Source organism: Aquarana catesbeiana, linkage group LG08 (assembly GCF_042186555.1).
Source record: "Aquarana catesbeiana isolate 2022-GZ linkage group LG08, ASM4218655v1, whole genome shotgun sequence".
NCBI lineage: Eukaryota > Metazoa > Chordata > Amphibia > Anura > Ranidae > Aquarana > Aquarana catesbeiana.
In genome coordinates, this window is record NC_133331.1 from 9,131,054 (window position 1) to 9,147,709 (window position 16,656).

Genomic DNA, 16,656 nt, shown 5'->3' on the forward strand with positions numbered 1-16,656 from the left:
TAGGATAAGGGTTAGGGGTTAATATTAAGGCTAGGATTAGGGGTTAATATTAGGGTTATGGGTCAATAATAGGGTTGGGGGGTCAGTATTAGGGTTAATTTTAGGGTTAGGATTAGGGGTAGTATTAGGGTTAGGAGTTAATATTAGGGTTAAAGTGGAGTTCCACCCAAAAATGGAACTTCCGCTTTAAGGGAGGTGACCCCCTGACATGCCACATTTGGCATGTCATTTTTGGGGGGGGGGGGGCGGGACCCTCTTTTTAGAAGGTCCCAGCTCCCACTTCCTACCGGCGCGATCACCTCTCCCCCCTCCCTCTCGGCAATCATCTGGGACACATCACAGGTCCCAGATGATTGCCTGGCCAGTCACGGCGTGCCGTGCGGCTCATGCCTGCGCAGTGGGTGCCCGGCTGTAAAGCCACAGCCTGGCACCCACAGTGAGAATGCCGGCGCCTCAGAGAGGAGGGGGAGATGAGCGGGGCTTCGATCCTCCGCATCACTGGACCCTGGGACAGGTAAGTGTCCAATTATTAAAAGTCAGCAGCTGCAGTATTTGTAGCTGCTGAGTTTTAATTTTTTTTTAAGCAGAACTCCGCTTTAAGGGATAGGATTAGGGGTTAATATTATGGTTAGGAGTCAGTATTAGGGTTAGAGGTTAATACTAGGGCTATGATTATGGTTAGGGGCCAATATTAGGGGTTAATATTAGGGTTTGGGGTTAATATCAGGGTTTTCTTTTTTTTTTTTTTGTTAATTTATTATTTTTTTAATGTATTTTTAATAAATTATTGCATTTGAGCAGAAAAACACTGAAAAACACGTGACAAAATGCGCTAAAACGCTCAAAAACGTCCAAATCAAGCATTTCCATACATTTATATGGAACAAAAAATGCTACAAAAACACATTAATCTGCCCAATTTGAGCTACAAAAAAAAAGCCCCAGAACCTTTTTGAGCTTCAGGCTACGTGGAGTGGAGATGTGAACCAATAATTGATTTTTTCTCCTCCAGCGTTTTTTGGAGGTTGGAGCTTCAAGCTAGAAAATGCTGAGGTGTGAATGGGGCCTGAGACGGACACGGTTGTGCCCGGGCTGCGGCTCGTTGAGAGAAACCTTTCATCATGAACCAAGTAATGTTCGAGCAAAAAATAAAGATTTTTACTTGTAAACAAGAAATGTCAGAGAAAGGCTTAGTCTTAACCACTTGCCACCCGCCATATAACAAAATGACAACGGCAAAGTGGTTTCGATACCCTGACCGGACGTCAGGATATTAAGCCGCTGCACACCCCCGGGGGAGCGAATCACGGTGATCGTTGTTGCGATCTCGGTAAAGAGCCTCTCCGATCTCGGTAAAGAGCCTCTGACGGAGACTCTATACCACGTGATCAACCGTGTCCAATCACAGCTGATCACGATGTAAACAGGAAGAGCCGGTGATCGGCTTTTCCTCACTCGTGTCTGTCAGGCCAAAGGTGGTCCAACCCGTTACTAGCAAGGTGTACCTAATAAAGGGGGTCCAACCCGTTACTAGCAAGGTGGACCTAATAAAGGGGGTCCAACCCGTTACTAGCAAGTTGGACCTAATAAAGGGGGTCCAACCCGTTACTAGCAAGGTGGACCTAATAAAGGGGGTCCAAACCGTTACTAGCAAGGGGGATCTAATAAAGGGGGTCCAACCCGTTACTAGCAAGGTGGACCTAAAAAAGGGAGTCCAACCCGCTACTAGCAAGGTGAACCTAATAAAGGGGGTCCAACCCGCTACTAGCAAGGTGAACCTAATAAAGGGGGTCCAACCCACTACTAGCAAGGTGGACCTAATAAAGGGGGTCCAACCCGCTACTAGCAAGGTGAACCTAATAAAGGGGGTCCAACCCGCTACTAGCAAGGTGGACCTAATAAAGGGGGTCCAACCCGCTACTAGCAAGGTGTACCTAATAAATGGGGTCCAACCCGCTATCGATTATCAGCCCAGCCCCCCTGAGGATCCCCACACTGGACCACCAGGGATGCCACTAGGACCACCAGGGATGTTACCACCAGGTATGCCACCCTAGACCACCAGGGAATGCCGATCAGTGCCCACAATGGATGCCAATCAGTGCCCACAATGAATGCCAATCAGTGCCCACAATGGGCATCACTGATTATCAGGCATTATTTTTTGGCACTGATTAGCATCCATCAGTACCATACGTTACAGTACATCAGTGCCACCTATCAGTGCCCATCCATGCCCATCTGTGCCGCCTATTAGTGCCCATCCGTGCCGCCTATCTGTGCTGCCTATCCGTACCCATCCGTGCCCATCCGTGCTGCATATCAGTGCCACCTATCAGTGCCCATTAGTGCCACCTATCAGTGCCGCATATTAGTGCCCATCAATGCCACCTCATCAGTGCCACCTCATTGGTGCCCATCAGTGCCGCCTTATCAGTGCCAGTCAGTGAAGGAAAAAACTTATTCACAAAGTTTTGTAACTGAAACAAAAAAAAACTTTTTTTTTTTTTAAATTTTCTGTCTTTTTTTTATTTGTTTAGCAGAAAATTAAAAACCTAGAAATGATCAAATACCACCAAAAGAAATCTCTATTTGTGGGAACAAAATGATAAAAATTTGGTTTGGATGACAGCCCAATTGTCATTCAAAGGGCAACAGCACTGAAAGCTGAAAATTGGTCTGGGCAAGAAGGTGTATAAGTGCCTGGTATTGAAGGGGTTAAATAATATGATCTTGGCATCCATTGATACACTTTATTATAACAAGCTGTAATGATTTCACATTGAATGAGGGCAGTCAGTCAGTTTATTCACACCTCATTCTCCTCACAGAGCTGTACTGCACACTTCCCGCCAATAGCAGGCGCGCGCACCCAGCACCCTGTGAAGGTCACGTCGCCCTCGTCCCAATACGTGCGCTACGTGCACTAGCGGTGGGGGGCGTGGGGGGGGCGAACAGGCCAGGGACGCAGTGCGCGAAGCTCGGGCGGCCATATTTGAAAAGGTCGTCATTTCAAATTTCAGTTTATTAACACCGGAGTTTCTTTTTTTTCTAACACGCAAAGATACAGTAATTCAATAGATTTAACTCATTGCTAGGTTATCGTACAGCCTATTACAGCTTGCGCTAAAAAAAAAAAAAAGGAATGTCGAAGCGATGCGCGCATGCGCAATGGCCCAGTGGGAGGGCTGCCTGACATGTCCTTTCCACGCCCGCTCCCTCTGGTTCGCTCAGGCGCACGCGCGCAGCTCGCTGTCCCGTATCCACCCACACGCTGCTCGGGAGGGGCCTGACGTGACACGACGTCCACGCCCACTCCTCTGGGTTCTGTCGGCGCATGCGCGGGTCCTGCCGTCTTCTGCAGTGTGACATCCCGGCCAGGAAGAGAAGAAGAGATGGCAGCCTATAAGATCGTCCTGATCCGCCATGGGGAGAGCACCTGGAACCAGGAGAACCGCTTCTGTGGCTGGTTCGATGCCGACCTCAGCGAGACCGGGGTGCAGGAGGCCCAGAGGGGGGGCCAGGCCCTGAGAGGTGAGGGGGGGGTCCTCATTGTGTGTCACCATAGAAATATATATATATATATTCATTACAATACATTGTATGTAGGAGAATCAACAACATACATATATATTCTCTTATTTTTATTTTGAAGGGTATTTTTTTTAGCAAAAAATATGAAGAAGAATATTAAAAAATTAGTATAGTATAGAAAAAATATATATATATTTAATTTTTTTTTATACTATATTTTTTTTTATATTCTTCTCTATATTTTTTATATTGTATATGGAGTATATATATATATATATATATATATATATATATATATATATATTCATATTCTCACACACAAATTATTGTATAATAATATAAAAGAAATGTAGAATAAAATTTTATATTTTACATATACTTAATTTATTATACTCTACTATTTTTATAATGTATATATATATATATATATATATATATATATATATATATTATAAAAAAGCGAAAAATGCTAATTTAAAAAAAAAAAAAAAAATATATATATATATATATATATATATATATATATATATTCCATATACAATATAAAAAATATAGAGAAGAATATAAAAAAAAATATAGTATAAAAAAAAAATTAAATATATATATATTTTTTTATACTATACTAATTTTATATATATATATTATATTTTATATATATATATATATTATAAAAATAGTAGAGTATAATAAATTAAGTATATGTAAAATATAACATTTTATTCTACATTTCTTTTATATTATTATACAATAATTTGTGTGTGAGAATATGAATATATATATATATATATATGTGTGTTTTTTTTTTTTTTTTTTCTTTTTTTAGATTCTTCGTTATATATATATATATATATATATATATATATATATATATATATATATATATATATATATATATATATATAACTTTTTTTTTTTTTTTTTTTTTTTTTTTTTTTTTATATGTATGTATTGTCTCTGTTCCTGTACATGGTGTATGTATGACGGGTGCAGGCGGGGGTGGGGTGTGTGGTGATGTAGTCATGGCAGCCGTGCTCTCCAATGTCCTGTAAAGCCAACAAACCCTTAAAGGGGACCTCCCTCCATATAAAACACTTTTATTTCCTCTACAATTCCCCCCCCCCCCCCCCCCCCCCCCAATAAAATACAAAACCCTTTTTTTTTTTTTCTCTCGCCTTTTTCAATTCATTACGCTTCTCCCCACCCCCGCCTCCATCCTTCTCTAGGTGAGGGTGAGGAGCTCCGCTGGTGAGGTCTCCTGGGATTTGCATATTCCATATCCCGGGAGGGATCTGGCGGAGGAGGGGGGGGGGGGTAGTCCTGGTGATTCTTCATTATGGGGCTGGCTGCCTGCTTCTGAGTGGGACAGCCAGTTACCGATGGCATCAGAAATGAAGAGCGATCTGAGTTTGGATCACTCTTCGGAGAGCATTTGACAGGCCTCCTCACTGCCTGTTTAACCCCCTAAATGTTGGTCTATAGATGTCGTGGTTGTCAGGTGGTTGTTGCAGCATTGTGTAGGTCCTGCATGTGTTGTACACCCACAGCTGCAGCTAAAGGGGGGGGGGGGGGGGGGGGGTTGAGGGGTGGTTAAAAAAAAAAAAAAAAGTAGTTTGTCCCCGGGAGTGATATCTGGTTGTGGTCGGTCCGGGGACATCGGTTTCACATCATCCACATTGTGGATCTCCTGAGATGCTGAATCTATATTCAGTTCCAGGAAATAATGTTGCGGGGTGGAGGGGGGGGGTAATTGGCTTTCCTTGGCTCAGTTGAAGGTCGTTTTGTCATTTTGATTCACCAGCCCATCCCCCCCCCCCCCCCCCCCCCTTCTGAAAATTGCATCGTGAGACGGTTCTCTTATTTCTTCCCCCTCCCCCGGTGTCTGTAGTAATCCCGGAAAGGAATGAGTCATTTCCAGGTCTTCTCACTGCAGAATTTCCACCGACCTTCTTCTAGATTCAGAATGAATCACCGAGCAGAGAGCGTGCGTCCAGAGCGCCAACGTGTGATCAGACTGCTGTACCTAGAGCCCTGAAATACGGGACCCCGGGGCCCAGAAATGCCAAGAGACATACCACTTCCAGAAATAACGGTGGTCATACCCGGGGGCCACCCCCCCAGAAATAACGGTGGTCATACCCGGGGGCCACCCCCCCAGAAATAACGGTGGTCATACCCGGGGGCCACCCCCCCAGAAATAACGGTGGTCATACCTGGGGGCCACCCCCCCAGAAATAACGGTGGTCATACCTGGGGGCCACCCCCCCAGAAATAACGGTGGTTATACCTGGGGGCCACCCCCCCAGAAATAACGGTGGTCATACCTGGGGGCCACCCCCCCAGAAATAACGGTGGTCATACCTGGGGGCCACCCCCCCAGAAATAACGGTGGTCATACCTGGGGGCCACCCCCCCAGAAATAACGGTGGTCATACCTGGGGGCCACCCCCCCAGAAATAACGGTGGTCATACCTGGGGGCTCCCCCCCAGAAATAACAGTGGTCATACCTGGGGGCTCCCCCCCAGAAATAACGGTGGTCATACCTGGGGGCTCCCCCCAGAAATAACGGTGGTCATACCTGGGGGCTCCCCCCCAGAAATAACGGTGGTCATACCCGGGGGCTCCCCCCCAGAAATAACGGTGGTCATACTTGGCCGCCCCCTCCAGAAGTAACGATGGTCATACCCGGGCCACCTGATATTTCTGGGTCCTGAAAATTCCGACTCGCATACCTAGACTGTAGAAATGCCGTACATAGGCCCTATAAATATTGACTGCCTTAACTCGGCCCCAGAAATGCGAGCTGGCTGCCTAACCTGGACCCCAGGAAATACCAGCTGGCCCATCTTGGCCCCTGAAATACTGACGGCCATACCTAGGTCCCAAAAATAACCAGTTCATGTACCTGGGACTGAAAAATACTGACTGCCATACCTAGAGCAAAGAAATACCGTCTGCCATACTTAAACCCTGGAAGTGCCATAGCTAGATTCGAGAAATGCCAGGTGCCATAGCTAGATTCGAGAAGCGCCATAGCTAGATTTGAGAAGTGCCAAGCGCCATAGCTAGATTCAAGAAGCGCAATAGATTCGAGAAGCGCCATAGCTAGATTCGAGACATGCCAAGTGCCATAGCTAGTTTCGAGAAGTGCCAAGTGCCATAGCTAGATTCGAGACTTGCCAAGCGCCATAGCTAGATTTGAGAAGCGCCATAGCTAGATTTGAGAAGCGCCATAGCTAGATTTGAGACATGCCAAGCGCCATAGCTAGATTTGAGAAGCGCCATAACTAGTTTCGAGAAGCGCCATAGCTAGATTTGAGAAGCGCCATAACTAGTTTCGAGAAGCGCCATAGCTAGACCCAAGAAATGCCGCCTGCCGAACGTAGAACCTGGAAATACCAACTGCTATACCTAGACCCTGGAAATGCCATACCTAGCACTCAAAAATACCAACTCCCATACCTAGACTCTAGAAATGCCGACTGCCATAATTCGAGGACTGAAATGCTGTACCTAAACCTTTAGAAATACCAACTGGCCCAATCTGGACCCTGGAAATGCGATACACAGGCCCAGGAAATGCCTGCTGATAGATGTTGGTGGCCTGGATGGGACAGTTGCCATCCGGTGATTTTTGTAGTGTTCTACTTGTCATGACTGATAAGAACCATCTTCCAGTAGAAGCTCCTAAAATAACACAGCTGAGTGCTTGTAGATTCCTGATCTATAATGAGAATGGAAAGTGCACTCTCCACTCTTGGGGGGGGGAGGGGAGGGACAGTGGGGACGGTGACCTTTGTCTTGTTTTTGTGGCTATTTTTGAGCCTTTGCCCTACAAATATAGTCAGAACACCTTCCAGGGATGAATGCTGGGTGACCTGAAATGTAGGACAGAGTGTCCCGTAATTGTGGCTTTGCTGATGGCAGAATGGGATTTTGACCCTTTGCACCACTTGCAGACAATCGCTGACTTCTGAACAGTTTCTATGTGTCACCTTTTTTTTTTCCCAAGGCTGACCATAGACGGAGTGGATTTCTGGAAAGAAAAGTGCTTGATTTTTTTTTTTTTCCCCTCATCAGCACAATTGGTGTTGATGAGGGAATACCTCCTGCCGAGCCATTGTGTTCTCCCGGCGGGGGGGCAAGTCATCCCGGCCAGCAGAAGACAGTGATTATTGCTAATGGCTGATCTATCAGTCAACTTAAGCCTGCCCATATGTGGTTCATATCTCGAACCATCTATGGCCACCTTAACAACCCCTCCCGATTGGGCCCCCCCCCCAAAAAAAAAAACTTCCCCTCTTCTGCTGGGGAGGAGCCGCTGTGCCCCCTACATAGAAGAACTTGCCCAGCTGGTGGCCCCTGGGGATGAAGTTGAGAACTATTGCGGAGGACTTGCTCATTGTTCAGCTTCTTCTTTTGTGTAACATAGGAAGTGATGGGTGTCGCAACCAATTGGGTTACAGAACGTGTACTGTGTCTTTTTGTTTTCATTCTGCACAAATAAATTCTTAGGCTGCATCATTCACATCTAAGCATTCCAGAAATGCGCATTTCCAGAAACTCGATGAAAATGCAGCAAGATGTGATTGGTGCTTGCAGTGCCATTACTTGCTAGTGACGCCCCCAAAACACAGGGAGCAGTCAAAACACACATTGCAAAACGCGGTTGGCTCGGGGCCAAAAATAAAGGTTCGTGAGTTACTTTGTTGCATGCAGGGCAGCCCATTATAGTGAATAGGCTGCTCCTAGCTGTCACATGACAAATGCACCAAAAAACGCAGGTGTTTCCTGCATCCCCTTCCCCCCCATGCAGGCAGTCCCATCCATGTCAAGTAGGACGTAACACCTGCTCTCAATTTGACAGCTGTGCGGGCAGAGGTGCAAGGCCCTGAATGTAGACAGTATGTGCCTGGGACCGTGCACCTGCATGGATGTCCAATTGGGAGCAGCTGCTGTGTCCATGCAGCTACTGCATCTCAATTGACATCAATGGGGATGCATGGAACATTTGTCCATCCCTGTTGTGGACAAACACCTCCCTCCATGTATGTACGTGAACGAGGCCTTAACCACTTGCAGACTGGGCTATAGCCGAAAGACTGCTACAGCGCAGTCCTCCCAGAACCCCGCCTCCCACGCACCCCCTGGAGCGCGCATCGGGCGCAATCTGTGATTGCTGCGTCCTGTTGGCGCAGTTGATCACAGATCGGGGTAATGGGCCATTCACAGCTGATCACATGTAAACAGACTTGTCGGTTATCGGCAGTCCTTTCCTCAGGCGCTTTCTCTGTGTGAGGATAGGAAAGTCCGATAACCAGCAAGCCTGTCAGTACATTGTTTACACTGATAATCAGGGCACTTATCAGTGCAGCCCATCGGTCCGGCCTCATTGGCGCCCATCGGTCCGGCCTCATTGGCGCCCATCGGTTCGGCCTCATTGGCGCCCATCGGTCCGGCCTCATTGGCGCCCATCGGTCCGGCCTCATTGGCACCCATCGGTCCGGCCTCATTGGCGCCCATCGGTCCGGCCTCATTGTTTACACTGATAATCAGGGCACTTATCAGTGCAGCCCATGGGTCTGTCCTCATTGGCGCCCATGGGTCTGTCCTCATTGGCGCCCATGGGCCTGTCCTCATTGGCGCCCATGGGCCTGTCCTCATTGGCGCCCATGGGCCTGTCCTCATTGGCGCCCATGGGCCTGTCCTCATTGGCGCCCATGGGCCTGTCCTCATTGGCGCCCATGGGCCTGTCCTCATTGGCGCCCATGGGCCTGTCCTCTTTGGCGCCCATGGGCCTGTCTTCTTTGGCGCCCATGGGCCTGTCTTCTTTGGCGCCCATGGGCCTGTCTTCTTTGGCGCCCATCGGCCTGTCATTGGTTCGGCCTCATCAGTGCATATTAGTGAAGAAAAATTACTTATTTGTAAAAAAATTTTTAACAGAAACTAAGAATTTTTTTTTTTTTTTTTGGCCCCCCCAACCCCCCCCCCCTTTTTTTTTTTTGTTTAGCGAAAAATAAACCCCAGCAGTGATTAAATACCACCAGAAGAAAGCTTTGTGTGAAAAAAAATATTTAAAATGTCATACGAATACAGTGTTACGTGACCGCGCAATTGTCTTTTAAAATGTGAGGGCGCTGAAAGGTGAAAATTGTCCTGGGCAGGAAGGGGGGGGGGGTGGCAGTGCCTGGTATCGAACCAGTTAACCTCAGCAGCTGGGCAGTGATGGTCTTGCTCATTGCATTGCACTTAACATTCCAGTGGAGGAAAGCGAGAGAAGAAGAATGTGACCTCCATGTAGTGGGCTGGGTGGTGCCATGATGATCCCTAAGGGTCTATAAGAAGTTGTCATTCTCTTTGTGCAGCGCCGGGGTCTTGGGTTCAGTCTGAGTCGGGGGGGTACTTTGGAGTTTGCATGCTCCCCCTAATAAATGTGAGGATTTCCCACAAGTGCACCCGGTTTGATCAACCTGATTCTACCCCAGCTAACCGTAGTGCCTGATTCTGGTAAGCCCCCCCCCATTGAGGATGGGCGTAGATGGCCCGTGTGCTGTGAGTTTAGTCTGTCACCCCTGTCAAGGAATATATTGAAGGTCTGATATCCATCCAGCGGTGGTGTTTTTCTTAGATCAGGGCTAAGCAACCTCGGCACTCCAGTTTTTGTGGGGCATAGAAAGACTTCCACAGGCATGACGCCAACTGACAGGGCCATGCTGGGATTTGTAGTTTCCCCACTGCTGGAGGTGCCAAGCATATCGGTGTAGATGGACATTTCCCCTTCTTTATTACGTCCCAGCTCACAGTTTTCGTTTTTTTTTCTTCCCTGCAGATGCCGGCTACCAGTTTGACATCTGCTACACGTCTGTCTTGAAGAGGGCGATCCGCACCTTATGGCTGGCCATGGACGCCACTGACCAGATGTGGACGCCGGTCGTCAGGACCTGGAGGCTGAACGAGAGGCACTACGGCGGGCTGACCGGCCTGAACAAGGCGGAGACGGCCGCTAAACACGGAGAGGCGCAGGTGAAGATCTGGAGGCGATCCTTCGACACCCCACCCCCGACCATGGACCCGGATCACGATTATTACACCACCATCACCAAGGTAAGTCCTTCACAGGAGATGAGAGGGGGGGGGGAGGGCTCAATGCTGCTGAGTTATTTTGGAATTCTTATTATCAAGTGAAGGGCAAAGAAAGGCCAATCAATGCGGCTGCTTATTTATAGCCATTTAGCTTCTATACTGAGGAGGTTGATTGGTTACAAGTCAATAGGCGCGTCCAACGTCCCGCACACTCCTCTGTGTCTGAGCACTGCAAGGAAATACACCGGAATTTAAAGTGGTTGCAAAAACCCTCCATATATCCAGTGAAGGGACCGGCCACAGAGATGAAAGTGTATCAATCACTCGACCTCCGGAAGATTCAGCAGTCCAGAAGGTCGGATTGTTTTTGCTGCTATTGATAGTTCCAGTAAGTGGGGAAGCGGCTGGAGGGGGGGTCACCTCTCCCGCCGCCCATAAAAGTGATCCCGTGGTGAACCCGCCGCCGGGGACCACTTTTATCTGAAAGAGGACCGCCAGCCGTGTAAAAAAAAAAAAAATAAATTTATATAATACAAAATTATATTTAATTTATTGTACTATATTATTTTTATAATATAATTGTTACTTTTTGAAAAAAAATAAAATAAATATATATATATAAATTTTGAAAAAAAAAAAAAAAGTAACAATTATATTATAAAAATAATATAGTATAATAAATTTAAATATAATTTTGTATTATATAATTTGTGTGATAATATATATATCTCTATCTATCGTATATGCTTTTGTAAAATATATATACTTGTTATAATTTTACACATATATAAAACTATTTGTGTGTGTATGTAAAATTTGTATACGTACATATGCAAATGATATAATAGTATATTTAATTTATTATTCTATTTTTATAATATAATTGTTACTTTTTTGATATTGATAGATCTATCTATACACACACACACATACATACACAACTCTATTATGAAAAAAAATATAGTAAAATATAATTGTTTTTTTTTTTGCCAAAAAGCAAAATATATATATATATATATATATATATATATATATATATATATATATATATATATATATATATATATATATATATATATATATATATATTATTACTTTTTGGCAAAAAAAAAAACAATTATATTTTACTATATTTTTTTTTTTCATAATAGAGTTGTGTGTGTGTGTGTGTGTGTGTATATAGATAGGATAGATCTATATCTATCTATTATTTGTCCAGAGGTGGTTGAATGTGCGCTGGTTGTACTTTCTTGTCAGAAGTGGCCATTTCTTGTGCACCTGTAATGATAATAAACCTAAAATGCATGATATCGAATTACTGCGGTCTGGCGACTCTCCAGATTCATCGTATGATCTGCATGCGCTCGGAAAGTTTTTTTTATTTTCTCCTCTGAAAGTTATCCTGTTGTATTATTGGTTGTTAATAAATTATTAAAGGAATCTTATCTTTATAAATATTTTATCTGCTTTTTAAAAAGTCCCGTGCTCTCTTTTATACTTTTGCGGTGTTGACTATGGGTTTTTTTTTTTTTTTTTTCTCTTTTCTGTCCAGGATCGCCGTTACAGCGACCTGACAGAAGACCAGCTCCCCAGCTGTGAAAGTCTGAAGGACACCATTGCCCGAGCCCTGCCGTTCTGGAATGATGAAATTGTTCCAAAGATCAAAGAAGGGAAGAGGGTCCTCATCGTCGCCCATGGCAACAGCCTTAGAGGGATCGTTAAGCACCTGGAAAGTACGTACCAAAAAAAAAAAAACAAACCCTACCGGGGTTGTAATGGGAGAAGCTGTGTGACAAGTCAGGCTTTATACGGCCGATCGAGGGGACGCCTGTCTGCGAAGCGTCTTTTAGTGAAGATCAAAGAGGGAGATGAGCTTTCGGTTGTTTTAAACAAATCCGCAAAATTGCTTCGCTCAGGGATTTCCCAAGCATCTCAAAGTCAGAAATTTGGCTGACTAAGACCTCCGGAGAGGATGTTTGTGTAACGCTTATTCGCCTCTCTGCTCCTATATAAACCATAGAGTATATTTCACATATGGAGGGATATGCTTCTGAAATCTGTAACTACTGACACGAGTAACACCCCCAACCCCCCCCCCCCCCCCCCCCCTGCTGCTGCAGTCTCTATTAAGTCCCCTCTCACAGGAAGGGTTTGATCAGGTCCACCTGTCAGTTTTATCGGATGCCCCCCCCCCCCCCCATGGACTTGTGTCTGATTGCACTCGCCTGCCTCCGGTCCATTAAAAAAAAAAAAAAATTGTCCCCCTTCATCTAGCCCATTGAGTCTCCAAACCTAAACAAAGGGGCAGTTTACTGTTCTTTGGGCTTTAGGGGGGCCGGAGTGTGGTATGGGAGTAGACAATGTCCTGTCAGTTGAGGGGGTGGTAAACCATGCCCCATTATTAGTGGAAGGAATAGTGTCCCATCCTTGGTGTCAGTGGGAGGAATAGTGTCCCATCCTTGGTGTCAGTGGGAGGAATAGTGTCCCATCCTTGGTGTCAGTGGGAGGAATAGTGTCCCATCATTGGTATCATTGGTATCAGTGGGAGGAATAGTGCCCCATCATTGGTATCAGTGGGAGGAATAGTGTCCCATCATTGGTGTCAGTGGGAGGAATAGTGCCCCATCATTGGTGTCAGTGGGAAGAATAGTGCCCCATCATTGGTGTCAGTGGGAGGAATAGCGCCCCATCATTGGTGTCAGTGGGAGGGAATAGTGCCCCATCATTGGTGTCAGTGGGAGGGAATAGCGCCCCATCATTGGTGTCAGTGGGAGGGAATAGCGCCCCATCACTGGTGTCAGTGGGAGGGAATAGCGCCCCATCACTGGTGTCAGTGGGAGGGAATAGCGCCCCATCACTGGTGTCAGTGGGAGGGAATAGCGCCCCATCATTGGTGTCAGTGGGAGGGAATAGCGCCCCATCATTGGTGTCAGTGGGAGGGAATAGCGCCCCATCATTGGTGTCTGTGGGGGGAATAGTGCCCCATCATTGGTGTCAGTGGGAGGGAATAGCGTCCCATCATTGGTGTCAGTGGGAGGGAATAGCGTCCCATCATTGGTGTCAGTGGGAGGGAATAGCGTCCCATCATTGGTGTCAGTGGGAGGGAATAGTGTCCCATCATTGGTGTCAGTGGGAGGAATAGTGCCCCATCATTGGTGTCAGTGGGAGGGAATAGCGCCCCATCATTGGTGTCAGTGGGAGGGAATAGCGCCCCATCATTGGTGTCAGTGGGAGGGAATAGCGCCCCATCATTGGTGTCAGTGGGAGGGAATAGCGCCCCATCATTGGTGTCTGTGGGGGGAATAGTGCCCCCTCGTTGGTGTCAGTATATATATTATACGTTTTTATATTGATTGTTAATAAATAAGCATCCTTCTGTGTGCTTCCCCTGCAGATATGTCCGAAGAACAGATCATGGAGCTGAACCTTCCCACCGGGATCCCCATCGTGTACGAGCTCGACAAGAACCTGAAACCCATCAAGCCAATGCAGTTTTTGGGAGATGAGGAGACCGTGCGTAAAGCCATGGAGGCCGTAGCGGCCCAAGGAAAAGCCAAGTAAAGGGTTTCTTCCCCCCCGAAAACCATCGGCTTCCATCCCTTAGTTTACTTTTCATCCGGGGATTCTGAAATGCAACTCTACCGGAAACCTTGCACCTAGGCAGCCGCCCATTCTCACTTGTTCTCTTTAACCATCTCCCATAATGCATCTCTTCACTGCGTTCCGTTCACCCTGTTTGTTTGTTTTTTGTTTTAATAGGACTAGCTAGAACACGTATCGTAATCAAGGATGTGAAACGCGTCGGTTATTGACACATGGCAGCAAATCCTGAACGATCGGTTATAAGTGTGTTCAGATTCAGGTTGCTTAAAGGGTAGTAATGAAGTGCAAAGTGCAGTCACCCATAGCAACCTACCGGGAATCTTATTGGTGGTTTTTGGTTGTTGCGCTGTGCTCCTTGCCATTTGCGCAGTCTCTGTAAACGAAGCCCGCGTGTCTGTGTAAACGGATGCCCGCGTGTCTGTGTAAACGGATGCCCGCGTGTCTGTGTAAACGGATGCCCGCGTGTCTCTGTAAACGGATGCCCACGTGTGTGACCAAACCTTTTTATACATTTCACCGTTTTTTGTTTACACTTCTTTCTTTTACCCAATCACATACTGTAGACTTTGTTGGCTGTTTTTTCTTTTTGCACGGACCAATCACATTCTTCGTCATGCACTGAAATGACACCCATGCAAGTGTCTGCCTGCTGCAGCCTATTGTACGGATCGTCTCCCAAGGTCCAGTTTTGTTAAAGTTCTCATAACAGACGCCATTTTTTTTTTTTTTTTTTTTTTCCTGATATCTGTATTTATTCTGGCCTTGACCTTCTGGCTCCTCATTTGTCCCGCTGAGCATCCAAACACTGGTAGATGTTCAGAAGCTGGAGGGGCCACAGGGTGCCTTGGTGCAGTCCTTCTATTCTAGTAGGGTCCAGCTCCGTGTGGGTGTCGCTCTAGTATGTCGCTGGGATGGTTAGTACACAAGCTAATGCCAGTAGGTCGGTTATCAATGTACGAGGTGAGCCGAGGACCAGCTTTCCTGTTCTAAACACTGAGACATTCCAGAGAGATCGGGGTCCCCGGGGGGGGGGGGGGGGGGCACTTCATGTCACACTGTAGCCATTTCCACCTGGCCTGTATTTCAGTTTCCCACAATTCCCTCCTGGTCACCTTTTTTTTAATACCGCAGGACATGACCGTACTGATCGTGTGTAACGTGCATGGAGATCCTCGCCGCGTTTCGTCTCTGCTGCTAGATAGAGGTTTAGGAGCTTTGCCTGTAAAGTGCGCCCCCCCCTATTCCAGCACTCGTTTTATGACGGTTGTTTGTCCCTTTATAGAGATGTACGTTTTTACTTAAGATCCATTTCAATAAAGGAGTGATGTGCAATGATATCAATCTCTGTGTGTCTTTTTTATTAAGCCGCTGTAATAGACTTTTTTTTATATGCAACTTGAAAATCTATTTTGATATTAATATACAAAAAAAGTTCAAAGTGTTACTAAACCCACAACAGTAAAATCAGTCTGTATATGCAGTAAAGCATTGCTTGTTATACTCGCCGTGGATCCTAAGGGGTTAATGCTCTGCATTGTGTAAAAAGACTGTTTGATCCTCTCTTTGAGCCTCCTCTTTTTCCACTGTCCCCAATCCACCTCCTGATAGTAGTAGAGCCTTAGGGGCACTCTGCACATGCTCAGTTTGGTGTGTATTGCTAGAGTTTTTTTTTTTTTTTTTTTTTTTTTTTTGGGGAAGAGTGCATGTGATCAGCACTGTCCAGACAGAGGGTCAGGGGGGCCTGCAGCCTCATAGGACAGTCAGAGTGGAATGAAAACTCTTCCTACAAGCTTTAACTAAACACTGATAGAAGTCACAAGAATTGCTATATACTGCTGACGAGAAAAGGTATTTACTAAAATAATTCTATGAGAGACCAGATATAGTGACTGCAGGGTCCAACAAGTATTCATACCCCTTGAAATTTTCCACATTTTGTCATGTTACAACCAAAAACGTAAATGTATTTTATTGGGATTTTATGTGATAGACCAACACAAAGTGGCACATAATTGTGAAGTGGAAGGAAAATGATAAATGCTTTTCAGAATTGTTTACATATAAATCTGTGTATGGCGCCCCCCGGAGTCAATACTTTTGTTGAACCGCCTTTCACTGCAATTACAGCTGCAAGTCTTTTTGGGGATGTCTCTACCAGCTTTGCACATCTAGAGAGGGACATTTTTGCTCATTCTTCTTTGCAAAATATCTCAAGCTCTGTCAGATTGGATGGAGAGCGTCTGTGAACAGCAATTTTCAAGTCTTGTCACAGATTCTCAATGTGATTTAGGTCTGGACTGTGACTGGGCCATTCTAACACATGAATATGCTTTGATCTAAACCATTCCATTGTAGCTCTGGCTGGATGTTTCGGGTCGTTGTCCTGCTGGAAGGTGAACCTCCGCCCCAGTCTCATGTCTTTTGCAGAATCTAACAGG

The 16,656-nt window shown here is 45.8% G+C and overlaps 1 protein-coding gene across 1 annotated transcript; it reads left to right on the top strand.

Annotated features, from left to right (window-relative positions):
• The first annotated feature begins 3,291 nt into the window (after nt 1–3,291).
• Nucleotides 3,292–15,553, top strand: PGAM1 (phosphoglycerate mutase 1). Its single transcript, XM_073595482.1, has 4 exons — nt 3,292–3,534; nt 10,362–10,636; nt 12,168–12,348; nt 14,010–15,553. The coding sequence occupies exons 1-4, from the start codon at nt 3,396–3,398 to the stop codon at nt 14,174–14,176; spliced, it is 762 nt and encodes a 253-aa protein (XP_073451583.1). The 5' UTR covers nt 3,292–3,395; the 3' UTR covers nt 14,177–15,553.
• Nucleotides 15,554–16,656: the final 1,103 nt, after the last annotated feature.